Source organism: Antennarius striatus, chromosome 17 (assembly GCF_040054535.1).
Source record: "Antennarius striatus isolate MH-2024 chromosome 17, ASM4005453v1, whole genome shotgun sequence".
Lineage (NCBI taxonomy): Eukaryota > Metazoa > Chordata > Actinopteri > Lophiiformes > Antennariidae > Antennarius > Antennarius striatus.
In genome coordinates, this window is record NC_090792.1 from 5,780,629 (window position 1) to 5,808,460 (window position 27,832).

Consider the following 27,832-nt stretch of genomic DNA (forward strand, 5'->3'; position numbering starts at 1 on the left):
TATGATTAACAGTGTTCTGCTAACTGTGCTCTTTTATAATCTAGAAAGAGCAGACAAGAACCACAGACATAGCTGTCACATACTCAGTGGAATAGTATGACCTCTATTCTCTGCACTGACTACAATTTTAAATGCTGGGACTTTAACCTAAAGAAACATTTTCAGTTTAATAGCAGCTGTTTACTAGCGTTAATACTTAGAAGGGAACAAAGTCATAACTGAATCCCATAAATAGGCCAATGATTATGAAGGCTAGTTGGAAAAGTCATGTTTTACCTTGAGAAATGGGAAGCACGACAGCATTTTGGCCACTCTTTCAGCATTCTGTCCCTCGTTTAGGAAGTCTAGCTCCAGTGGCATGTTCTTCTTGGCCTCGTCCACCAACCACATGAACCCGAAGTCTGGGAAGAGCCAATGGACTGCCTTCGCCAAACCCTGCAGGTCAGAATCAATCTCACTGACTGCAGTAAAACAACATGCATTCACTGTGATACAAATAACAGTCTCTGCAGTCCTTTCTGATAAAGTAAAGACCTATGTAGATGAGTTATCAGTGACCATTAGCGTGACGAGCCAGAAGGAGTGGTCATGAGTACATGTCTTAACCAGAGTCAGATGCGTGTTGCAAAGTTTTGAGCTTGAGTATCGCGTGGCCACCATAAAATATCTTTTTGACTTAGATTTCATTTTTACGAGACAAAAATTCATATCAGCTTGACACAGATAATTCAATAGAACTTCCCCTTTTGTATTAAATGTTCGACATTTTCTAGAGACTGAGAATATCTGTTCTGTTCAGAAACATGACAAGATTATCACAATTGAAATGCAGGCAAATCTAGGGTCCAAACCATGAGCAATGAGCTGGAATCGAGGATTATTTTGTTGTTGTAGTTGTTGTGCAGTAGTTCACAAAACCAACTTAAAAATATGTAATTCCGTTACTTTATAGGGCACAAATAACAGGCTAAACAATGGGATAAATGCTTGGTCGTGGCTTTATTACTGCAGGTAAGACACCTTCTCATGAAAACCTTTTGGTGGACTCTAAATTCCAATGAAGGACCAGGCAATCAATATCAACATGAAGACTTAAGGCATGTCTACACAAAACATTTCAGAAGTGTTTGTCTAACACTGTTTTTCTATATGTAAACATGATTACTACATCAACTAATGCATTAGGACAGCAGTCCCCAACTTTTTTTGCGCCACGGACCGGTTTCATCTCAGACAATATTTTCACTGACCGGCCTTCATTTGCTTGATAATCGTTAATGACGCCAGGACAGCTGTAGTCTAATAATAAATCATCCGCAGTGGTTTTATGTAAAATGTAACAGTTAGTAAATGGTAACAAATATGCCACAAAGAATGAAAATAACATAGGCCTAAGTTCAACATCATGTTTTCTCTTTCGAGTACGAGTCTCATTGTGTTCTTTAACCCCTTCTCCAGATGAAGTGTCCGGATGAGTTTTCTGTGTTCTGTGCTCCTCATTTTCAGTTTCCCCTGTCTCGTCATCATCACTCTTTTTCCTGCTCGATTTCTTCAGCCTGGTAGACTGCACAGCTCTCAGTTGTGGCCAATGTATCCTGTCCTCTTCCATTTCTCCCAGATTTAATACTGGACAGACTGCCCGTTTTCAACCAATTATGCATTTTGGCATATTATTGTTGTTGCTATCACAACAAGCTAGCACGTAGCTAGGAGAAAGTCAAGTGCATTTTGGGTTGTTTTTTTTTTATCTAAAATTTTCACAAAACATTTTTTACTTGAAAATGACAAATGATTTACGTGAATGAATTTAAATATTTAAACTGTTAATCCTCCATAAAAGTGTTAAAATTATTTATGTATTTCAAGGTGCTCAGCTGCCATTACACTCGCGCACCCCCTAGCGGCAGCTCACGCACCACAGGGGGTGCGCGCACCACACTTTGGGAATCCCTGTTTTAGACTATTTATGCCAGAATAGGAGGTAAGTATCACAACATTTGTTTGATTTGACTTTCAATAAATAATGTAATCAGGTACTTTGTGTGTCTTGTAAACTGAATGAAATGTACATATAAGCTAATAAAAATGGTTAGAAACTGAAAACAATTGTGATTCACAGCTGATTCAGGTTGGGCCATGTGTAGCAAACAAATGTTTGGGTAGGTGCTGACCATGTGGAGCAAAAATAAATTGCAATAAACTAGACTAAAAATAATTAACCCATTTCAGTGGTAAGGGCAGGCTGGCTTTACCACATATCCAAAGCTGTTTAAGTCAATCAACTGGACGTTAAGAAAGTTCTTGAAGAGGTTTCGTCTCTCATCCAAGAGACTTCTTCAGTTCAGAGAGTGGCTGATAATGTCCCAGCTTATAAACCCTGTGGGGTGTGGTCAGTGCTATTCTTATTCCAACAACCCGTCTGGCTCCTCAACGATTGTTGATGGGGGTGTCAAAGGGTGTCGTTGAAATGTGAGTTTCACCTTTGTATACTAATGACGGTCATTAGCATTAGACACATCACCTGGGTCAATCTGCTGAGACAATCTTTTTTTGGAGGGGAGTTGAGAAAGGACATGATTGTAAATGGGAGAAATGTGATGTTGCAGACCACCCCCCCTTGTTCAGAGATGGCTTCTCCACTTTGAGGTGGATGGCCTTTTTCACTCCTCTCTCAAACCATTTATCTTCCCTGTCGAAGATCTGAACATCTGTGTCCTGAAATGAGTGTCCCTCTTCCTTGAGGTGAAGGAAGACTGCTGTGTCCTGTCCTGATGAGTTGGCTCTTCTGTGTTGAGCCATGCACCTGTGTAGTGGTTGTTTTGTAGACATCTGAGAATTCCTCCTTGCATTTAACTGCATACACCAGATTGCTCTTCTGTGTGGTGTGGGGTCTTTTGGGTGGACCAGTCTTGGTCGGAGGGTGTTGCCCGACTTAAAATACACTGTACACAGGAACCTTGTGTTTGTTGAAGATCCTCCACAGCTTTTCCTACACTCCAGACACATATGGGATCACTATACCATTATGCTTGCTCTCTTCCATCCTCACTGGGTTGTTCTCCTTTCTGGGTCCTGTGTGAGCTTTCACAAAGGTCCAGTCAGGATATCCACAGGTTTTCAGTGCCCGTTTCAGGTGTTGGTGTTCCTTCACCTGGTCTTGGGCTTATCAGCCCTGTCTTGCAGGCTCCTGATGACGCCCAGCTTGTGCTCCAGAGGGTGGTGAGAGTCAAAAAGCTGGTACTGGTCCGTGTGTGTTGGTTTCCTATATACCCCAACACAGACTTCTGCCCTTTTATGCCGACCTCGCAATCCAAAAAGGGAAAACTGTTGTCTTTTACATCCTCTCTGGTGAACTTGATATTGCTGTCCACCGAGTTGATGTGTTCGGTGAAAGGTTTAACTCGTGGATTTTCATCTTAACCCATGTGTCATCCACATACAGGAACCAGTGGCTTGGTGTTGTTCCATTGAACGAGGTCAGGGCCTTATGTTCCACCTCTTCCATGTACAAATTTGCCACGATAGGATACACCGGCAAGTCCATGCCACATCTGTGTTTCTGCCTATAGAAGTTCCCTCTGTACTGGAAATAGGTGGTGTTTAGGCAGAGGTCCAATAGTTGGTAGATTTGGTCGGGGTTGAGGATTTTCCTGTCGCTAAGGGTGTTGTCCTTTGAAAGCCGTTGTCTTACTGCTACCACCGCTTCCGTTGTGGGGACACGTGTGAATCGGGAAGTGACGTCGTAGGATAACATGGTCTCCTCTGTATCCAATCTCAGTCCTTCACCTTTTCCACAAAGTCCATGGAGTTCTGTATATGGTAGGGGTTGTTACCCCCTAGCGGGGCCAAGATGGTAGCAACGCGCTTGGCAATATTGTATGTGACGGAGTTGATGCTACTGACAATGGGTCTGAGTGGGCTCCTTCTTTATGAATTTTGGGGAGGCCATATATGCATGGGATAGCTTCTCCAGGGTACAGGCAAAAGTAGAGCAGGCAGTTAATAGTTTTCTCGTTCTGTAGCTTCTGCAGACAGTCCACAACCTTCTTTTTGTAGCTGCTGGTTGGGTCGCACTTCACGGTCTCATAGGTCGTGCTGTCGCTGAGTAGAGACATAACCTTGCCGTGGTAATCTGTTGTGTTCATGATTACCGTGCATCTTCCTTTGTCTGCTGGAAGGATGCTGATGTTCTGGTCCTTACTCAGCGCCGTCATTGCCTTCCGTTCCTGGGTGGAGAGGTTGGAAGGGGGGACCTTAGCTTCAGAAAGGACAGCTGTTAACTTTAGCCTTTGTCCCTCTGCTTCTGTTGCGGAAAGGTTGTTCTTTTTAATGGCTGATTTATGTAGCAGTAATGAGGTCCACAATCGGTACTCGCTGTACTGGTTGTGGACCTCACTACTGCTACAGAATCAGCCATTAACAAATTTTGCCATCATGTCCCAGGGTTAATAAGCTGGGACATGACCAGCCACCTTCAGACCTGAAGAAGTATCTTGGATGAGAGACAAAACATCTTCAAGAACTTTCTTAACCTCCAGTGGATTGACTTAAACAGCTTTGGATAACCATGACCTGGATAACTGAGACCCTACACAGCCACATTTTACATAGTTTTTCAGATGCTGCATATTTTATAAAAGCGCAAGTGCAGCTTTTTATTGATATTTATAAATAGCTTAAATATTATTAGATAAAAGTCAAAATGGTTTCAATGCAATCAAAATGGAGAAGAAACAATTAATAGCCAGTGTCAAATGATTACACTGATTACAACATTGTAACTAAAACCAAGGCAGTCACAGACTGCAACATCCCGCGAAACCGCAGAATTCAAAATTTTACCCTGATCTACTTTCTTAGATCAAAGCACTACCAGGATGTAATTCACAATTAATTGACAGTATGTTAATTAATGGACAGTAGTGAGGACCCTCTTTGCCGTTTCAATTCCTTTGTCCCTCTTCAAAAACCTATTGATGGCTCAAAAAGGTGATTAATTGAAATTTTTGTGTGTGATAATATTTAAATTGCACTGAAAGGCAAAACTTAGCATTCTTTAATTGCAAGCTCTGGAAAGTTTTCAAGTACCCCAAGTAAAAGGTAGCTGTTCATTCAGAGAATATTTCATACAGTAATTATACAGCACGCTGTTGCTAATGTAGTGGTCCTCCATTTTAATCAGGTTTACTCAGTTTGTTAATTTATAAAGAAATGTCCATTTTGTGATGAAAAATGTCTTAAAATGAATTTTGTTAACATTTATCATGTACCAGTTACAGAACTGGTAGACATAAATTGAAAAATATATTTTAGTGTATTGATTGGGGTTGAGCTGGGTAATAGTTTTAGACGACTATCTGGTACGAATAAAGTATTTTTGACCAGTATGAGTACGCTACGAGTAAAACTCGTTGATACCCGTGCTTGTGTTGAAGGAAAATCCTCATAACAAGGGGTCCCAAACCTTTTTTGCGCGACAGACTGGTTTCATCTGAGACAATATTTTAACGGACCGGCCTTCATTTGCTCGATAATCGTTAATGATGCCAGGACAGCTGTAGTCTAATAATAAATCATCTGCAGTGGTTTTATGTAAAATGCAGACATCAACAGACAATAACCAACTTTTTCTTTAGAAATGGATAATAATCTCTGTAAATGAAATAAGAAATAATTATATTAAAAACTTGATTCAAGTGACGGCACTGATAAGGTTTATTTTGAAATATAGCGACTTACAATCAGTGCATTCAACATAGGAGAAATACAGATGTGTTCTAATGAAAGGGTAAACAAGTCAATAAAATAATAATAATTACTTCTACTTTTCTTTCGGCTTTTCCCTTCAGGGGTAATCACAGCGAATCAGTTGCCTCCATCTAACCTTGCCTTCTGCATTCTCTTCTCTCACACCAACTACCTTCATGTCCTCTTTCACTACATCCATAAACCTCCTCTTTGGTCTTCCTCTAGGCCTCCTCCCTGGTAGTTCAAAACTCAGCATCCTTCTACCGATATATTCAATATCTCTCCTCTGGACATGTCCAAACCATCTCAATCTGGTCTCTCTGACTTTATCTCCAAAACCTCCAACATGTGCTGTCCCTCTGATGTACTCCTTCCTGATCCTATCTATCCTGATCAATCCCAAAGAGAACCTCAGCATCTTCATCTCTGCTACCTCCAGCTCTGTCTCCTGTCTTTTCCTCAGTGACACTGTCTTTAGACCAAACCATCACTGGTCTCACCACAGTTTTGTACACCTTTCCTTTCATTTTAGCTGAAACTCTTCTATCATACATCACACCTGAAACTTTTCTCCACCTTGCCTGTACACAGTTCTTCACCTCTTTTCCACACTCTCCATTGCTCTGGACTGTTGACCCTAAGTCAGTGGTTCTTAACCTTTTTGGAGGTACCGAACCCTGCCGGTTTGATATGCTCACTCATCGAACCCTTCTGTAGTAAAAAAAAAAAAACGTTTTTCAAATTTAATACATAAGTATATGTTTTACTGGTGTATTTAATGGATTGTGCATTAATGTCACCTTTTTCTAAGAACAAAACCAAGACAGTGCATGAGCTCACATGAAATTACCTACATGCAAATCAGTGTGACTTCTACAGCTGTTATTGAGAGACCAGTTCACATATGCATGGCTTCACCTTGGCAGGTGCTACTCTAAGGTCATTTTCACAGCAAAAACTGTTTCTTTTGTTTTCCATGCAGCTTAAGGAAGTGTTCCTTTATTTTTGCCAGTGCGAAACTAGAGTTGCTCAACTTGACATTGGGTGTTTTGTCTTGACCTCCGTCTCCGCCGAACCCCTGAGACCAACTCACCGAACCCCTAGGGTTCGATCGAACCCAGGTTAAGAACCACTGCCCTAAGTACTTAAAATCCTCCACCTTCTTGATCTCTTCTCCCTGTAACCTCATTCTTCCACTTGGGTCCCTCTCATTTACACACATGTACTCTGTCTTACTGCGGCTAACTTTCATTCCTCTCCTTTCCAGGACAGACCTCCACCTCTCTCGCTTCTCCTCCACCTGTTCCCTGCTCTCACTACAGATCATAATGTCATCTACAAACATAATAGGCCATGGAGATTCCTGTGTAACCTCGTCTGTCAGCCTGTCCATCACCATAGCGAACAAGAAGGGACTCAGAGCGAATCTCTGATGCAGTCCCACCTCCACCTTGAAGTCCTCTGTCACACCTACAGCACACCTCACCACTGTCTTACAGACCTCATACATGTCCTGCACCGCTCTCACATACTTTTCTGCCACTCCACACTTCCTCAGACAATACCACAGTTCATCTATGGGCACCCTGTCATAAGCTTTCTCCAGATCTACAAAAACACAATGCAGCTCCCTCTGGCCTTCTCTCTACTTCTCTATCAACATTCTCAAAGCAAATACTGCATCGGTAGTACTCTTTTTTGGCATGAAACCACACTGCTGCCACAAATGCTCACTTCTGCCCTTAGTCTAGCTTCCACTATTCTTTCCCATAACTTCATTGTATGGCTCATCAGCTTTATTCCTCTGCAGTTGCCACAACTCTGCACATCTCCTTTGTTCTTAAAAATGGGCACCAGCACACTTCTCCTCCATTCATCAGGCATGTTCTCACTATTTAAGATCCTGCTGAACATCCCAGTCAGAAACTCCACTGCCACCTCTCCTAGACACTTCCATATCTCCACAGGTATATCATCAGGACCGACTGCCTTTCCACTCTTTATCCTCTTCAATGCCCTCCTCACTTCATCCTGACTAATCTTTGCTACATCCTGGTCCACAACAGTCACCTCTTCTAGTCTTTGTTCTCTCTCATTTTCCACGTTCATCAACTCTTCAAAGTACTCTTTCCATCTTCCCATCACACTACTGGCACCTGTCAATAGACTTCCATCCCTATCCTTAATCACCCTAACCTGCTGCATGTCCTTCCCATCTCTATCTCTCTGTCTTGCCAACCAGTATAGATCAGTCTCTCCCTCCTTACTGTCCAACCTAGCATACAAGTCATCATAAGCCCCTCGTATGGCCTTTGAGAATTGTTTGGCCTAATGAGAATTTGTGGTTGAGGACCGCTGATCTAGGGTTAACAGGAGACAATGACACCTGAAGTGTATTCTGGATGTCCAGTCTATTCCGCAGTTTGGTTCTATTTACTCTCACTGCAGAAAATCCCACTTCACAAAGACAGGAGGTTGGAAATGGAAACAGGGTTTTCGATACTTTTTGGGCGATCTTAGGATATTCTGCCTTGACTTTAATACAGAACACTGGCACAGTTGTAGGTGCTTAATTTAGGGGTAAGGGCTGGTAACTTCTCACGTAACTGAGACCTGTCAAGTGGGACAAAGGCACGCACTCGTCTGTGCGTCATTACGCACAGACATACATTTTCTAAATAAAACTTTTATACTGCTAATTAAAAATTTAAAAAAGAAAGTCAAACATTCTGTGCCGCCTGGTACCTAATGTCCCACTACCCAGTACCAAGGCCACTAACATAGATGGATGTAACAGAAAATCGGGTAATTTTTCAAAATAAAACATCTTTCAGACTCTGAAATAAATAAAACAGATGTAAATTATTTTTTCTTTCTGTGCTGTCTGGTACCAAATGACTCATGGACCGGTACCAGCCCAGGTGTTGGGGACCCCTGACTGTCTTCACGCTCTGTGATTAGCCAGTCACACACAGTGCCCGCCCTCCCTACAGAGATTGCAGCCAGAGCAGAGGTGCCGCTGCCCCACTCTCGCACACACAGACATTAAAGATTAAATTCACTTTATTAATCCCCAGAAGGAAAATTATCTATGCACTCACAGTAAATGCATATATATGTTAGTCAAAGCACACACATTGACTGATCTCCGTGTTCATGGCTTCACTGTAGCTCACAGTGCTCTCCTTAGGTTTTCTTCAGCTTACCTCTATTTCAGTCAATTTAAGGTTACTTGGTGAACTTGTTACATCCCGCAAACCAGTGATGTATTGTAATTACATCCCGAGAAGCAGTGATGTATTGTAATTATCAGTGTTTGTGTATTTGTCCGTATCTCCGTCCGTCTGTCTGTCCACCAAATATCGTCACAACCATTGTAGATAGAAAGATGTAAGAAAAAGCACATTACTCGGGTGGCAAAGGGGATGAAAATGAGATGATGACCTTGAGAAAACTAGGTAAAGGTCAAAATTCAACTTTTGTACACTCAGGAACCGAATAACATAGATGAACGAGGGAGAAGGCCAGTGTAAGATCCTGAGATATTTTGCACATATCTTAGAAACAGGATAAGATAGAAAGACGAAACAAAAGCTGTTATATTCAGGGAGGCAAGGGGATGAAAATTAGATCGCAACCTTGACCTTGGAAAACTAGGTCAATGTCATATTTTCACTTTTATACCTTTTTAGGTACACATTTCTGAAACCTCATGACAAATACAATGCACCAGTTACATGTTGGATCATGGGTCTTTTATTTAAATGACCCCGACCTATGAAAGTAGGTTAGGGTAAAATTTTGAGTTCAGGAGTGTCGCGGGATGTTGCAGTCTCTGACTGCCTAGTTTCTTGTTTTGTTTTGTTCCACATACGCAGTGCTACCACTGAGCCACTGGGGCAGCAGTGGCTAAGTGGTAGAGCGGGCAGTACAGCAGTTTGTCCAATGTTCCAAGATCAGCGGTGCGTTGAATGAATGCGTTGTATTCATTAATATACTTCATGTTCTGAGTTCATAAAAAACTTGTCCTGCAAAGTATTTATTTTACTTTTGTGACCAAAAGCAGTGAATCTAAATTCTGAGGCTGTCCTGTAAATATTCATTCATACACGTAAGAATATTCATGTTCTAAGTTCATAAAAAAACTGTTAAGTAAATAGTTCTCTTACTTTTGTCATTGATTTGAAGTCTGAATTTTGAGGCTGTTCCCGTAAATAGTTTTAAAATAAAATATAAATATAGCAACTTCTGATCAATCCATATCAATTTCAGACTTAAAATAACGCACCGATTTAAGCCCTACTCATTTCCGGTCAAACCACACCCACTTCTGGTTTAAATCCCGCCCATTCCAAGTACTGATACAGATAATTTAGATGGTTGAACAGGTAAAAAATACTCGCTCATCCCATAGTATTTATTTAAAGACTGCACTTTCAGTCTTTTGTCTTGTTAGTGACTTTACCACCTTTACTTTAGCTCACCTAATTTTTACCTTTGGTAACATTGAAGGCGTTTATGAAATAATATATCAATATCACAAGGAATCACAGTTACATGACAATAACGACAGTATAGCTAATCACGAGATTATATTAATGAACAAGTAATTATATCATATACACAACATTTATGTATGTAGGTCGCTCGTGGTGACATATTCAAAAACACAGAGTGAGCATGATGTTTTCGTTTACGCTTTTGTTCAACCCCTGCCCCCCATGCATGCAATATCTATCGATTTGTGACTCTGCATTGACTGTATGAATAGTTTTTCATCTTTCAATGTGGCCCTGTGATAAATTGGGTACTTTTTTAGGGTGTACCTTTCCTCCTGCCCACAGTCCTCTGGGACAGGCTTAATAAGGAATTATAGAAACTGTTTATGATCAAACCGTTTTCTGCTGTTAGATTAACAGTTTTTATTAAAACTAGACACATCACAGATTTTTATGTCTCACATATGTACTTCATTTAAAAGTTTGTCATTCTAGCTTTCAATACTGCACTACCGCTTTGTTTTTGATCTTCGCAGGTGCCTTCAATTTTTCAAAATCTTCCAGGTTTTACTTATCCATAACAAGGATATAAGGAAAGTAATCTCCCCATCCTTACATTTGAATAAGCTCACTTGAAAACCTCACGCCATCACGCTCTTAACTCCACCCACTACCTGTCAATGAAGCACCCAACCACTAACGGCGCCCAACTAATCACAGCGCATCTGCCAGAAGGAATCCCGTGAACAATCTGGAGTAAGGCATTGGGCGGTGAGGCTTTTTGTTGTGGTTACGCCTTTCGTCCACATGACAACGCAGATATCCGGGACGAAAAAGCTAGCCAAAGTGAAGTTTTTTGAAAACGCCAGGTCTGCGTTGTCGTGTGGATGCTGCTACCAAAACCTTTTCTATCTGGGTGGCGTCTCCCTGCGACGAATGCGACGAATAGTGTGTGTTTCTTTCTTAATGAGTCATAAAGTTTATATTATTTATTTATTCATTCATCATTCATTCATGTTCCTCACCGACGCCAGTTCTGGGTCAGACCGGGATGCTCCCACCGGCAGGCAGGTGGGAGAACTCTGATGGATTCAGGGATGCGGCAGCCTATATATTTACGTCTATCAATGCTTGTTTATGTAAATTCAAGCATGTTCTTGCAGTGCTACTAAAACTGAATATTGTTTCTTATGATTCCATATTCAATGTCAACATGTATTTTATTTTGTATCTTGTATTCCGCTGTATTGTGTAACAAAATTGAACCTGCCTTTACATTGCACTGTATTATCTAAAGGCCATTCTGGATGCAACGACTTTGTGTTGGCAAATCCCTGTTGATTTTTGACTAGGTTGGGTACGCTTTGTTTATAATACCAATACATTTGTTTTCATATGTTTGGTATGGGGGCGGCACAGTGGCGCAGTGGGTAGCGCTGTTGTCGCACAACACGGTGGGTCCGGGTTCGAATCCCGCTCTGTGCAGAGTTTGCATGTCCTCCCACCTCCAAAAACATGCACTTCAGGTTAATGGCCAGTCCCAAATTGCCCGTAGAAGTGTGTGTGTGTGTGTGTGTGTGTGTGTGTGTGTGTGTGTGTGTGTGTGTGTGTGTGTGTGTGTGTGTGTGGCGTCGTGCCCAGAGTGTCCCCCGCCTCTGGGATAGGCTCCAACTCCCCGTGACCCACTGGAGTGGATAAAAAGCGGAGGAAAATGAATGAATGTTTGGTATGAAGTATGGTATTATTGTTTGATTGTGGAATTTCAACGGATTCCCGCGAGTATCATATAATTATATAGACATGGCTTCACTGCAGTCTTTATTTTTCTCTCACTGCAATTTTTGAAAGTTACATTTTAGGTTGTTGGAACTATAAGGATCAGTGGTCCATAGTTGAAGACAGTATATCGGATCAGCAGGACACCCCAACAGAAAATAGTCTATAAAAGAGAGACTCACCTCCATCACTGCTATGTCTTTGGAGCTCTGTCTCTGGACTTTAGGGTGTTGGACTTTGACAGCTACAGTCCTCCCATCATGCAGCACAGCTTTGTGGACCTGGGCTAAGGACGCTGCACCCTGGGGGTTCTCATCAAAGGAGATAAATAACTCTGACAGCTATAGCAGAGAGAGATAAAAAGAAAGGAGAGGGGAAACAAGGAATACAAGTTTATATACAAGTTAGAAAGGAAAAATATATGGAATTGTGTACGACAGAGAAGTAAAATCATCAATCTGATAATTTCCAGTATATTATTGGACGATAATTGCAGCTGGCTGAACATGTCAGGTTCAAACAACCTAGAACATTTAAAACACACTCACAAAAAGAAGAAGACAACAGTTATATTTTTTACTCGCGAGGAGAATGGACAGAGATGTGATCAGTTACAGATCTCCAACCCGTCATCAACATGTCTCTGCCGAAACCTCTTTTTATTTCAGTTGGGTTAGTCCCTGTTTACAACATGTCCTAAAGGATGGGGGACAAAAATATCAGCAATGCACCATGTATGGTATACTGTCATAAGAGTAAAACCCTTTTCTTTATATGGTATTGTCTAATTTTCGGCAGGTCAAGGTTTACATCTTAAACTAGTCGTCAGCTGCTACCTCAGCTGTGATCTTTTTGACCCCTACGTAAACATAACTTAGGGCATAGCAAGACACTCACACACAAAACCTTTATTGGTTCGAAAATGAAAATGAGTCAATATGGGATAACATGTATACATTAATCTAACAGAACAGATAATGGACAAAGGTGTACATGTTGATTAAATGTCCAGAGGAATTAATTCCCCTCCTGTTGAATGTACCATTGGCAGTGGCTCAGCGGTAGAGCAGACGTCTTGCAGACCAGACATCGCCAAGCCATCAGCGGTTCGACTCTCGCTCCCGCAAAGACATTCTCTGGAGTGTCAGCTGATGGTGGGAGGTATCAGCTCACCTACAAGCCACTGCCGAGGCGCCCTTGAGCAAGGCACCGTTCCCCCCGCAAGCTGCTCATCTTGGGCGTGATCCCTAATGTGATCCTTCCCTCTGCCTCCTCCTATATATACTAATTGCATGCCTACCAGCCTCTAGAGTGTTGTGTGTTTGTTCAGGTGCCTATATTCAACATTATATATAATACATTACGTGCACATCTAACCTGTATTGGTGAGTGAAAAGAGAAGTTCCCGTTTCGGGACTAATAAAGGATGATTCTTCTTCTTCCAGTTACACTTAACCCCATCCTCATCAAATGATTTTAATGGGTCATCGTGCCACATATCAGGTTCATCATCTACACTTTGGAGACAGATGGACAGATGATGCCATCACGACAGACCTCCACTCAGCCCCTCACACGTCTGGATATTAAGGACTCCTACTTTGCTGTTCATAGATTTCAGTGCAGTATTCAACACAACCATTTCCAGACTCAGTATGCTCCTCTGATCAATGTTGATGCTGTGGAGGGTGAGCAGAAACAAATTCTGGGTGTGCACTTCAGGGAGGCCACCTCCAGGATTAACAACACTGCATCACTAGACAGGAAAGTTCTACAGTGTACCATTGCACTACAGTTCACTTCCTTCACAGACTCTAGAGAGCCAAAGACCCAACCCCATTATGTAGAGTTTTAACAGAAACACCCCTGAAACGTATCTTGACCAGTTGAAACACTATGCAGTGCGGTGTCTGCCCCGTCCTGCCGCTGTGAATGCTGGTGGTGGTGTATCTTTCACTTCCCTCTAGAACAGAGGTCACCAAATGGCTGACAGCGGTCCGGATCCAGACCGTGTGATGGTTCTGTCCAGACCCGTGACCACTCCATGATTCACCAGAGTAGATTTTCTTGGAGATTTTTTTCTGACTGTCGCGGCTACAGACGGCGGGCGCTGCTCCTCCAGTTAATACGGTAATAGCTTCACTCAGTTCAGCCAATCAGATTGTTTGTTTACCTGCTCTGTCAGTGCACCTGGAAGTGCCATAGCCCGCTGCCACTCCCATTGTGAGTTTACTGCTACAGCGGAGCACAGAGGAAGGGAGACGATGAGGAAAGCATACCTTTCTCCAAAAGAAGGGAGGTAAATGGAAAACTGCTGGTTAATAATGAGTGGACAGAGAAATTTATGTTTATTCTTCTGTCAGGCAATTCAAAACCATCGTGCCTCATATGCTCCCAACACATACCATTGAATAAAAATTGTAACATGAAGCGCCTCGACGAAACAAAGCAAAGAGCTTTTGAGCAAAGTTATCCCCTGAAGTCCAAGCTGAGGGCAAAATAACCGAGCAAAATGCAAAGAAGTGTTCACTACTGAAGGTGAACATGGATTTTTTGAGGCAACATAAAAAATCTTCTAGTGATGGGACAGTTGTAAGGAAGTGCTTAAACGCAGTAGTTGAGACATTATTTGAAGGAAAACAGAAAGATGAGTTGTGTGAAAAAGTTAAACAAATCCCAATGTCAGCTTCAACAGCAACCAGAAAATCAGAAATATTAACAGCTTGATGCAGCTATTCAGAGAGCCCCATGCATATCTTTGGCCATTGATGAGTCTACTGATGTTACTGGTAATGTCCAGCTTTTGTGTCAGGTATCCTTCAAAAAATAAGGAGCTCTTTGCTGGGTGTAACACCACTAACACACACAAGAGGAGTGGGACATGTATGCAGCAATAAAAAAGATGCTGACAAAGAGAGGCATAGATTTCAAGCGGGTGGTCTCTATCACCACAGATGAGGACATGGTGGGAAAAGTGAAGGGGGCTGTGCCCTGGATGAAAGAGGACAACCTAGGCACCATTCCTTGCCACTGTCTCACACATCAGACTGTACTCTATGCCACTCTATGCGAAAATTTTGTTGAAGTAATGAGCACAGCAATGAAACTCATCAACTTCCATAGGACATCCTCAACCCTTCAGCATTGCTCCTGAGAGGATTTCTGGAAGCTTTTGAGGCAAAAGTCAATGACTTGCTACGGCACAACTACTTGAGGTAGCTGAGTAAAGGCAACGCACTGGAGTGGTTCTTGTCTATTTGAAAAGAAATTGCAGCTTTTTAGCAGGACAAGAGTCAGAGAGCAACACAGTTTTCTCTCTTTTTGCAAAATGAGTACAGGACGAATATGGCTGTCTATTTGGTTGACAGTACGTTACATCTCAGTGAGATCAATTTAAAGCTGCAAGGCCAGAATAATTCTGTTGCTAAACTTCACTAAAAGGTTCAACAGCTTCGGCCTTGGGCAGCAGCTGCTATTCATGAATCCAAGTACAGTTCTAGGCTCACTAATAAACAGCTACATTTCTGCATTACAATGGCACTGAGTCCATTCAAACCAAGGTTTAAATGACTGGCAGGCCTGTCTCATGCCCCTTTCTCTCATTATGAAAGTTCTGTTTGCATTTTTCCCTGAAAGGGACACCTTTTATTTATGCTTTCTGAAGATGTTAATGTTTTTTACTTGAAGTTTAGGCCTTCCGTTCTTTAGGCTAGGACATCTCTAATTTATGAGAAAAAAGGTTTATTCAGCTTTGTTTGCACTTTATTTTTAATTCTAGGGTTTGTGTGTTCTTCATTATTACATCTTATTTCCTTTCGGATTTTCCCTTCAGGGGTCACTACAACGAATCAATTGCCTCCATTTAACCCTGTCTTCTGCATCCTCTTCTCTCACACCAACTACCTTCATGTCCTCTTTCACTTTCCTCTGCAAATGTCCAAACCATCTCAGTCTGGCCTCTCTGTCTTTATCTCCAAAACCTCCAACATGTGCTGTCACTCTGATGTACTCATTCCTGATCCTATCCATCCTGGTCACTCACAAACAGAACCTCCACATCTTCATCTCTGCTACCTCCAGCTCTGTCTCCTGTCTTTTCCTCAGTGACATTGTCTCTAGACCAAAAAACATCGCTGGTCTCACCAGTTTTGTACACCTTTCCTTTCATTTTAGCTGAAACTCTTCCATCACACATCACACCTGACACTTTTCTCCACCTGTTCCATCCTGTCTGTACACGCTTCCTAACCTCTTTTCCACACTCTCCATTGCTCTGGACTGTTGACCCTAAGTACTTAAAATCCTCCACCTTCTTGATCTCTTCTCCCTGTAACCTCACTCTTCCACTTGGGTCCCTCTCATTCACACACATGTACTCTGTCTTACTGCGGCTAACCTTCATTCCTCTCCTTTCCAGGACAAACTTCCACCTCTCTAGCTTCTCCTCGACCTATTCCCTGCTCTCACTACAGATCACAATGTCATCTGCAAACATCATAGTCCATGCAGTTTCTTGTCTAACCTTGTCTCTTTCCAGGGCCTGTCTTAACTCTTTCCTAAAAGTCATGCAACACTCTTCCTTTTTCAGCTTCCACAATTTTGTCCTCTCCATCTTCTTCACCACCAAAGTCATCCTACACAACACTACCCTATGCTGTTTGGTTACACAATCGCCTACCACTACTTTGCAGTCACTGATCTCTGACATTCAACGTCCCTACTCTCAGTCCTATACTCTTGGCATTCCTCTTCCCTCTCTTCCTACAAACACACTTTCCTCCTCTCCTTCTTCGACCAACGGTAGTCCAATATCCACCGGCACTCTGTAGGTGAACAACACCAATGGCGGTCGTTGTTAACCTGGGCCTCGAACGATACGGTATGGAAGTCATATGTCCGATTTGCATATTGTTTTGGCAAAAGGTTTAGGTTGGATGCCCTTCCTGACACAACCCTCTGTATTTACCCGGGCTTGTGACCGGTACAATAAGACACTGGCTTGTGCCCTCTTGTGGCTACATTGTTCTTCATTCTTACATAACGGCTATACATTTATTTGCCTGCATCTACTTTAACCGTATTGGCCCGAATATTAAACAGTGTTTTTTGCATTGAAATAAGACTGAAAAAGTGGGGGGCGTCTTACATTCAGGGTCTAAATATTATACCCATTCACAACGCTAGATGGCGCCAGATAACCTTAAAGCGAATGCTGAACCTAAGTCCACAGGCCAAAGCGAACCCCTGTCATGAAGAAGAAAAATAAAAATATCGGTAGCACGAAGAAGAAAAATAAAAAATAGCAGTAAGAAAGAAAAGAGAAGAAAATAAGAGAAGAGAAAACAGAAAATGGAGAAACGTAGCTACAATATGAAGAAAAGTGGGTCGATGATCGGCCAGATCAACCGGCAGCTGAGGAGAAGTTATGATGCAAACTCCAAGATGATGGTGATAAATGAAGCAGTCTTCAAACAATTGCGAAGCGGCTGTGAAATATGGTGCCACAGAGTGTAATGTATGGAGATGGAGATTTTTTCCTTATTCAGATTTGTTTCAAGACTACAGTTACAGTTAGACTTCACTTTGATGGTTAATGCAGTTATTGCAATTTTGTTTTATCACAGTAGATTGGTTTATTGACATTTCAAAGACCAGAAGCCATTCATTTACAAATGTGATTGCACTTTAGTTTACATATTTAAATGTTCAGATATTAAGATGTGATACAGTTTTTGCATGATTTGAATGAGGCAAAATAACATGCTTTTTCTCTCAAATATATTATTATAATCATTTGTTTCAGATGTAATGTAATTATTTTCTGTATAAAAATTAAATTTGGTGTTCAAAAAGTCTTTTTTCAAACTTGAGTCTTGAAAAAGAGGGGTTGTCTTATATTCGGGCCAATAGGGTATTTATGGTCAAAGAACTAGCTCTGCACTCAGTTAAATATTATCCCACATTAAAAATTGATCATAACTGAAAACGTGGACAAAGGCACCAGCTATGAGACACAAACTGGACTTGGGTTTGGACCTTTTATTCAGAGGAAATTTTAATAACTGGACCTCCGTGACTCATAATTGAATACACCTGCTCTAGAACATTTACATCACCTGCTTTGCTCACAAAGTCCTCCATATTGCAGCCATTCCGACTGATTTCTGATATTGCTGATTGGCATTAGTGACCTAGGAAAGGTGTGGATTACGTCGCCGCTTGTTCTCATTTGCCATTCTAATTTGGTTAACAAGAGAAATGCAAAGGAATAATTTATAAGTGTCAACAAATATATTGTTAATCGTTCATGTCTTTAGACATTTTGTGAAAATTGTCATATTTAGTGTATTAATTTTAGGATTACTTTTTAATGTCACACTATGTTTTGTTTGCAGATGAGGTTAAACCCTAAATCTGCACTGAAAAATTAGCTCCCGGTGTGCTTTTTGGCTGCATTCAAAACATTATTTTAAGATGGTACAGATTGAAAGCGGACAGCTCTTTTGTAGTCTGAACAGTCTCATACCACATTAAATCAGTTTTTTCAATACGGATTGAAACCACTTTCGGGAGGTAGTTTCAAATCACATTTGGACAGATGCCTCTCAGTCTGAACAGCTTAAAACACAATGATCAGTTTTGACTGACCGTGACATTGTTCTATGCGAGGCAAAAGCCAGTGCGTGCTACAGAGCGTGGAGGACGCTTCTGCACCGATGTCACTACTACGGCAACCTGTCAGCTCAGCCAATAATGTGGCCCTATCTGAACAGAGCAAGATCCCATTTGGACTCTTGCTAAAAAAGTGTGGACAGTTGTGGTGGCAAATAATGTATGGTTATAAAATAGTTATACAAATCTGAAGGAAACAGATGATCAGTATTGGCAGGAAGAACCTGACAGTGTAAAACCGGAAAGACAGGAAGTGGGTCATGGTGACTTTAGGTTGGTGACGAAAGTTTGGGTGATTACCTGGAAATCCAATGTTTCCTGTTTTCCCATCAAGGAAAAGACACACACACCCACACATGCACACATCCACACTCGAACATCCACACACACGAACGTGGACCTGCGAATATTAAAGAGTTAAGGGATATGAGTTTGTTGATGTTTCCCGCTGTTTTCTCAACTGACCTGGTGTGATATACTGAGAATCAAATTAATGAATTCCCGTTTTGGCTGTAAAACATTCGTTCTGCTGTTCCTGAGTTTTATTTCAGTGTTGCTGAGGTGTAGCACTCTCACTACACAAAAATCGGATATGGGAGGGATTGAATCGAATTTGCCTGCAGTCTGAACGCAGCCTTGGAGTGGAGGTGGTCCCTCATTAGCTTCTACTCCTCTCTGTGGACACAGAACACACACAGAAATTAGTGTGTGGGTTTGAAGGTTAAATGGGCTTCTCAAGGGACCTGGAATCATTAGAACAGTATGCTTTGGAACCTCCCAACAGCTCTGAGGCTTCCCTGCCTCATCACAGATACAGCACAAGCCTAAGGACAAAATGCTGTATAATGAACACACCCACTTGGGCAAGCACACTGCATCACCTCCATGTAGATGTGAAAAACGTACTATTCTCAGCATCAGCTGTGTTTGGGATTTCACCAGAAAAATCTGATGATCTGGTTCATTATTTATCATTATTTCATTCTTCCAGAGGTGGAATTCTTCCAGAGGTGGAAGATCAGTGACATCAGTTGCATGTAAGGATGACTCATTTGATTTGTTTTAGACTGTGTAAACAGCTGTTATGACTAGATGTAAACCTACAATGAAGACAATAAGTTGGAAATGGCTCTTATATTTCAAAATCACATGTAAGAATTAAAAGTCTTGAATTAAAAGTTTTGCAGCCTGTTTATTTTTAGCACTATTACACTATTACACTTGTGTACACTCTTTGTTATCGCACAGAGTGGAATGTTTTGAAACACTATTCTGATCTTGAGGAGAAGACAGGCCATGTCCACGCGGTGCCGGATCTTTTTGAAAACACAATTTTTTTCACCCTGCATAGAAAAAAAAATCGCGTCCACACGACAGCATTTTTGAAAAAATCTCTGTCCACACGTAACCGCATAATTGCGTTGATCAACACGTGTATAAGCAGAGCAGCTCCGAGAAAGACAGGAGAGAGACCCGGGACGTGTGGATATTGATGCCGTTCCTCATGGAGGACGACCTCCATCACAGAGTTTTCCCACCAGCAGACAGCGCGTCCCGGTCTGACCCAGAACTGGCGTTGGAGTGTTAGGCGAGGAATGTGAATAAATGGATGAATAAAAAAAATATATATAAACTTTATAACTCATAAAGGAAGAAACAGACGAACAAATATCCAACTGTCAAGTAAGTTTATAAACGCATCTTCCATATGGAGCTGTTACCATGTACACGTGGTCTGAGGTCATACCAATAAATAGTTTCTTATGTAAAAAAAACTAACCAAAATAATTTAAAGTGTATTCAAGCAATAAACCTTGGCTAAATAAAGAATCGACAGATGCACTGCATACGAAACACAATGCCTTTTGTCATGGTGATGACAAAAATAGGGAAGCAGGCAAACAAAGATCTGATATGAAATTAAGTGGTCATCAAAAGCTGTTTTGAAAATGTCTTCAAGAACTTTCTTAAAGTCCAGTGGATTGACTGAAACATCTTTGGATAACCATGAGATGGATAACTGAGAACCTACACAGAAAAATTAAGAGCTCAAAATTATTATTTTAATACAGGCCTCAGAGGAAAAGGACAATTGTGCTAGTAATGACTAGTTTGCAAAATGGACAAATAGTTTGCAAAAATTTGCCAATGAGTAGTATGCAAATGAATTGAAGGACTTCTATACATTTTAACAATAGACACAATTTTTACAAAAGTGCAATGTAATGTGTTTGATTCATTGCGAGTCATACTCCAACCTCCCAACCAGTCAGCCTTTCTTTTTGGTCCGTGCTAAACCCAATGTCAGGAAGAAATCTTGAATCTTGTCAGGAAGAATTGAACAATGGAAAATTGTGGAACCTTGGTGCAGATCAAATATCACAAGCTTAACTGCGGAAGGGATGTATCGTGCTACCTGAGGCCAATGGTTGTGACTTCACCACTGATGTTGGCATTTGAGTGGCTGGTCAGATTATTGACGGGAAAATTGACCAGCAAACAGAGGGGTAGACAATCTGTCACTCTTTTTAGTATAAAGCTTACTTACAGATTTCTACTTCCCTTTTTACATGGTACGGCCTCACATCATAGTCAGCAAACTTTTATTTTCTTTAAATTTTTTTGATTGGATGGCTAAGTGTTGAATTTTTTTTAACATGGATATCCCCGATAGTAAAGGCTAATGTCATTTTTTCACCTCAGAAGTGGCTCACTACTAAAATGTCTCCCATGCTGTATATTCTTCATTCAAAAGACAAAGTTTGCAGGCAATACAGTTTTAATCACAGTCTGCTCACAACTTCAGAACAATCCAACCACACAAACTACCCAATGACTTAACTTCTCATTGCAGAAAAAAACCCCAAACATCTGTTTAATATTGTTAATGATGACATTGCCCACAGAATTCACAACAGCAGAAGTGTCTAATCTGCCCATTAAAGTCCAAACACACATAACAGGGCATTCTGGGAAAGCCAGCTAAAGCAGTTTACTAAACCGTGTAGTGCTGCTAGTATTTCAACTCAAACATGTCACAGACATTTCAATAAGACAAGTGGGAACTTTGTTAACTTCCAATAAAAAGGTATATCCATCCATTCATCCACTACCTTGTAGGTGAGACATCCCCATCTTGTCTACAGCCACTCTTCCACTTTGCTGGTCACAGAGGTTACTGGAGCCTATCCCAGCTGACTACGAGTGAGAGGCAGGGAACATTCCCGATGTGTCACCGGTACATTACGGTAGGTATATGTATCCTAAACTGAATAATCAATAGAAAGTGCAAATCCAAACAGACATCGGGACATATATTACAAAAGACTAAAATGCAAAAATATTTCCGAATTATTTTACACCTACTTGCAAAGTTGCAACAAGGAACTCGACATGTGAATCTCCAACCCTGACAGCGATATCTTAGGACTGTGTGTGAATATGATCTGAGTTGGGTGTTATCCTAATGAATTTTGTACACCCACATACCTTAACCAAGAGTTTTCTAGGCTTTGATAGAGGTATACAATCTATCTATCTATTGAATGTCATTCTGCCTTTATCTGTGTTGATAGCAATACCACTTTTTATGACTTAATTTTAAGTATTATTGTTTCACTCATGGTGCAATAGCAAAAAAAGATATCCCATCATTTATTTTCAAAGAACAAAAACGTGGTCCTGGAAACTGTACAAAGTACAAAAGAACAGGTTGCTTCGAGTTGTTCCACGAATGAACAGTTATGTTAGATGCCCTCAGAAAACAAATTGTTTATCATTATAGGATTTTTTAATTTCCCTCCACCACTACAAAAGGAACTTCTTATTTGTTTCATTCCTGCCACACCACTGCCTTCTAATGTTAAGGCTTCATGTGTCTTCACTGAAGACTTACATTTAGCAGTACTGTACTTATTTTCTACTGGTAGGAAGACTGGATATCTTCTATCATATTTATAATCAAAGTACAACCTGGAGTGATTTACTTAGTGAAACATAAACCAGTTAATTTGAACATATTGTTGATCCATCGGGGGTGTCTGAACATGCAACTGGATAATAATTAATGCAAGCAGCACAGGATGCTCTATGGCAAAGGTTGAGCCATTTGTTATGCAAATATACTAAATAGAATGAGATTGTCTGCATCCACCGGTGTCTGTTACATTGATGACAAGCTTCAGTGGCAGCTGACATACAAATGGGCCTTTCATTGGTCAAGATTATTGTAAATTCTCAGGTGGGTCTATCTCTTTAAATAGCAGAGGGAAATTTTACTAATTAGACATCTAGATCATTTTTAGATATTAAAAACAGAAGGACCAGTTTGTGTGTGTGTGTGTGTGTGTGTGTGTGTGTGTGTGTGTGTGTGTGTGTGTGTGTGTGTGTGTGTGTGTGTGTGTGTGTGTGATGTTTGCGGTTTTAGTTGACTTACCAGTTCCTGCAATAAATGATTCCAAACCAGTCTAACCATCCAGTCCGTGCTTATGCTAATCTCAGCTGTGGCCTTAATAAACATGGTAATGTATGCTCGCAGGCCCCATTCCCAGAAGGCAGATACTCAGCAAGTTATGTTCTACGAAATGAGTTATGACATTGGTGTCTGTGTCAACATGGTGGTCACTTTAGCTACTGGCTGCATGCCACAGCCCCAGCTGGACCAAAACACTTAAACAATAACAGAAAAGGAGAGAAGAAATTAGAAATATTAGCCTCTTTAAAAACAGTCTTCTCCTCCTTTCGGCTTTTCCCTTCAGAGGTCGCCACAGTGAATCAGTTGCCTCCATCTAACCCTGTCTTCCGCATCCTCTTCTCTCACACCAACTACCTTCATGTCCTATTTCACTACATCCATAAACTTCTTTGGTCTTCCTCTAGGCCTCCTGCATGGCAGTTCAAAACTCAGCATCCTTCTACCAATATATTCACTATCTTTTCTCTGGACATGTCCAAACAATCTCAGTCTGGCCTTTCATGTGCTGTCCCTCTGACATACTCATTCCTGATCCTATCCATCCTGGTCACTCTTAAAGATAACCTCAGCATCTTCATCTCTGCTACCTCCAGATGTATCCTGTCTTTTCCTCAGTGACAATGTATCTAGACCAAACAACTTCGCTGTTCTCACCACAGTTTTTTATACCTTTTATTTTCATTTTAGCTGAAACTCTTCTATCACACATCACACCTGACACTTTTCTCCACCCGTTCCACCCTGCCTGTACACACTTCTTCACCTCTTTTCCACACTCTCCATTGCTCTGGACTGTTGACCCTAAGTACTTAAAATCTGAAGAAGGGGCTCAGAGCTGATCCCTGATGCAGTCCCACCTCCACCTTGAACTCCTTTGTCACACCTACAGTACACCTTACCACTGTCTTACAGTCCTCATACATGTCCTGCACCGCTCTAACATACTTCTCTGCCACTCCACACTTCCTCAGACAATACCACAGTTCCTCTCTGGGCAACCTGTCACAAGCTTTCTCCAGATCTACAAAAACACAATGCAGCGCCCTCTGGTCTTCTCTGTACTTCTCTATCGGCATCCTCAAAGCAAATACTGCAAATACTACTATTTTTTGGCATGAAACCATACTGCTTCTCAAAAATGCTCACTTATGCCCTTAGTCTAGCTTCCGCTACTCTTTCCCATAACTTCATTGTATGGCTCATCAGCTTTATTCCTCTGTAGTTGCCACAACTCTGCACGTCTCCCTTGTTCTTAAAAATGGGCACCAGCACACTTCTCCTCCATTCCCCAGGCATCTTCTCACTATTTAAGATCCTGCTGAACAACCCAGTCGGAAACTCTATTGCCACCTCTCCTAGACACTTCCAAACCTCCACAGGTATATCACCAGGACCGACTGCCTTTCCACTCTTCATCCTCTTCGATGCCTTCCTGTCTTCGTCCTGACTAATTTTTGTTACTATCTGGTCCACAACAGTTACCTCTTCTAGTCTTTTTTCTCTCATTTTCCACGTTCATCAACTCTTCAAAGAACTTTTTCCATCTTCCCGTCACACTATTGGGACCTGTCAATATACTTCCATCCCTATCCTTAATCACACTAACCTGCTCTGCCTCTCTGTCTTGCCAACCTGTATAGATCAGATTCTCCCTCCTTACTGCCCGACCTACATACAAGTCATCATAAGCCCCTTGTTTGGCCTTTGCTACCTCTACATTCATGTTACGCTGCATCTCCCTGTACTCCTGTCTACTTTCCTCAGTACTCTGTGTCCCACTTCTTAGCTATCCTCATTGTCTGTATACAATCTTGTACCTACTCATTCAACCTTTAAGTCTACTTATCTACTTTTCTTTCAGATGACACACCAAGTACTCTCCTACCTGTCTCCCTGATAACATTAGCTGTAGTTGTCCAGTCATCTGGAAGCACCACCTGACCAACCAGAACCTGTCTTAACTCTTTCCTAAAAGTCATGCAACACTCTCCCTTTTTCAGCTTCCCCCATTTCGTCCTCTGCTCTGCTTTCGCCATCTTCATCTTCCTCAACACCAGAGTTATTTTACACACCACCACTCTATGCTGTTTGGCTACACTTGATGGGTGTGTTAAAGGAGGATCGTTGAAAGGAGAGTTTAATCTTTGTATACTAATGAGGGTCATTAATATGAGACACATCACCTGGTTTGATCTGCTGAGACAATCTTTTTGGGAGTTTGGAAAGGACATGATTGTAAATGGACGAAAGGTGACGTCGCAGACCAGCCCCCCCGTTCAGAGATGGATTTTCCACTTTGACATGGATTGCTACTTTCACTCCTCTCTCAAACCATCTGTCTTCCCTGTCCAAGATCTGAACACCGGTATCCTGAAATGAGTGTCCCTCTTCCTTGAGGTGAAGGAAGACTGCCAAGTCCTGTTCTGATTAGTCCATGGGCCAGACTAGATATCGGTACCACTCAAGGTGGCAAAACTTCAGTGGTGCCATTTTATTTGTTACACCAACAGAAGTAAAATAAAACATGATAACCTTTCCAAATGAGCAGCTGTGTCATTTTTTTGCAGGAAATCTGTTTTTGTACCTATCGCAATCATGCAAATTCGCCTGGACGTTACAAATGTGACATTCCAACACCTCTGCTGTTAATTAAGACAATGAATAGTTCACATAATGGATGTGTGTCCCTTAGACATATATTACATGCATATTCTTGCATTTATTCATGGTTCTTCAATTTTAGTGACTAAGTTAAGTCTGGAATAGATTGGCGCTATCTGCTTTCCTTTTGATTCCAGCTGCTTGTTTCCTCATGATAATTTACTGGCAGGTGAGGGAAGTACAGGTGGTTCTGGATTATTTCCGGTTAGTAAAGATATCTAAACTGCTAACTTTACCCTCAATATATTGTTAATGTACTTGTGAAGATGATTAGTTAATTTAGTTAAGATTAATTAAACCTGTTTAAATTTCCCATCCACTCCAAGACATAAATTTTCTAACATGTCTAGATCTTTGATTACTGTCATCTGACTCCACCCAAATGCACAGGCTTATTTGATTGGATGTCTTTAAGCCAATCAAGTGTTCCACATCACATAAAGTGGACTGCAGTAGAGCCACAATTTTATCAGCAGCATGGTGGACTGTGAGGCAAGCATGAAGTGTATGGCATATTTTAATCAATTAATCATATTGTTAAAGTACATGATTTATCTTCAAACTGTGTTTAAACTAAACATAGATGTTATAATACTTTTACATATCAAAATACTATATATTTTTTTTTAAATGATAGATTTTACTCTGGCTCTAAAGTGCCGTTAAAGTGATTGACCTTTTATCAATGCTAGTTTTTTTTTTTGTTTTTTTTATTTTATTATTATACAGGAAAGGATTAAAAGTAACATCAACAATCAGTTACAATTAATCGGGCCTGACTCAGTTAAAACTGGTTTACAGCAGGTTCCTGTTCTATAGCACATGAAAGACAGAAACAAATCACAAAACAGTCAACAAAACAGACAGCAACACAAAACATTTAAAGAGGCAGGGACTTGAATGAAGTATGCACACGTTATGGGTTAGGGTAGTGGTTGCAAGTGTATCCTTCCATCAGGTAGTGTTTATATGTCTGTTTAAAACGTATAACAGAGGTTATTGTTCTAATAAAATATGGTATCTCATTCCAGAGTTGGGTATATGTGTTAAAAAATTATTTCTGACCATAGCTATTTTTGTAAGCTGGTACTGGGATAAGTGCTTGGGAGACTGATTTAGTGACACATTCCTGTCTTATATTGGGTCTTGGAACCAGATCAGTGAGTGTTGAAGACGTGTTAATGTTTTGAATCCAATGATAAAATTTCATAGCCTGATTATTTGTACAGTTCTGAAAGGTCAAGGCATTAGAATGAGAAAGTGCAATACAGTGGTGAGTCCAGAGTGGAAATTTACCATGAATCTTATAAACTCTATTGTACAGTCTTGCTATTGGATCAGTAGTTTCCTTTGTGGTGAGGGACCATATTGGGAGGCAGTAAGATATTGTTGAAAGAATTACTGCATGAAGATACAGTATGTGTTAGAGACAGCAATGGTAAGATATGGTCTGATCTTGGTATACAGTAATCCCTTGTTTTTCACGGGGGTTATGTTCCAAAAAGAACCCGTGACAGGCAAAATCCGTGAAGTAGAAACCTTTTTTTTTTTTACAATTATTATACAATTAAATACTATTTGTACATTGAAAAGAAAGAACAAACCATTTTAAAGGCTCAAAAATTTGTTTCACAAATAAAAGTACTTTAGAAACATTTTTTCAACAAATAACTTCTGTACTGTACTGTCAAATAATAATTTTAATCATCAATATGAACAGAAGGCTTCAAATTGCGGAGATTAGCACCGCCCACCGCGACCTGAGTAATTGGATTATACAGGAGAAAATTTAAATGATTATGAAAAAAATATAAAGTGCAGTTGGAAAAATAGTGACTCAGGTGTATTTCACTGCTCTTCAACTGAGTCGCTGCATCCTGACTCTGCTCTGCAGTGTTTTCTTCTTTTGAAGCCTGCGGTGCAGGTGTGTTTGTTCAGGAGAAGAACATAGTGATAGGCAGTTGTTGTCGCTCTTTTTTCTTCATTGCAAAAAGATCCTTAT

General features: G+C 40.9%; 1 protein-coding gene across 1 annotated transcript in view; it reads right to left on the bottom strand.

Moving 5' to 3' along the window:
- The window catches only part of adck1 (aarF domain containing kinase 1), a 134,176-nt gene that overhangs the window by 63,694 nt on the left and 42,650 nt on the right, over positions 1-27,832 (bottom strand). The window contains exons 5-6 of the mRNA XM_068339595.1: positions 12,206-12,364; positions 277-435 (exon numbers count right to left, since the gene is read on the bottom strand). Of these exons, the coding sequence (XP_068195696.1) occupies positions 277-435; positions 12,206-12,364 (318 nt within the window). The remainder of the gene's footprint in view (positions 1-276; positions 436-12,205; positions 12,365-27,832) is intronic.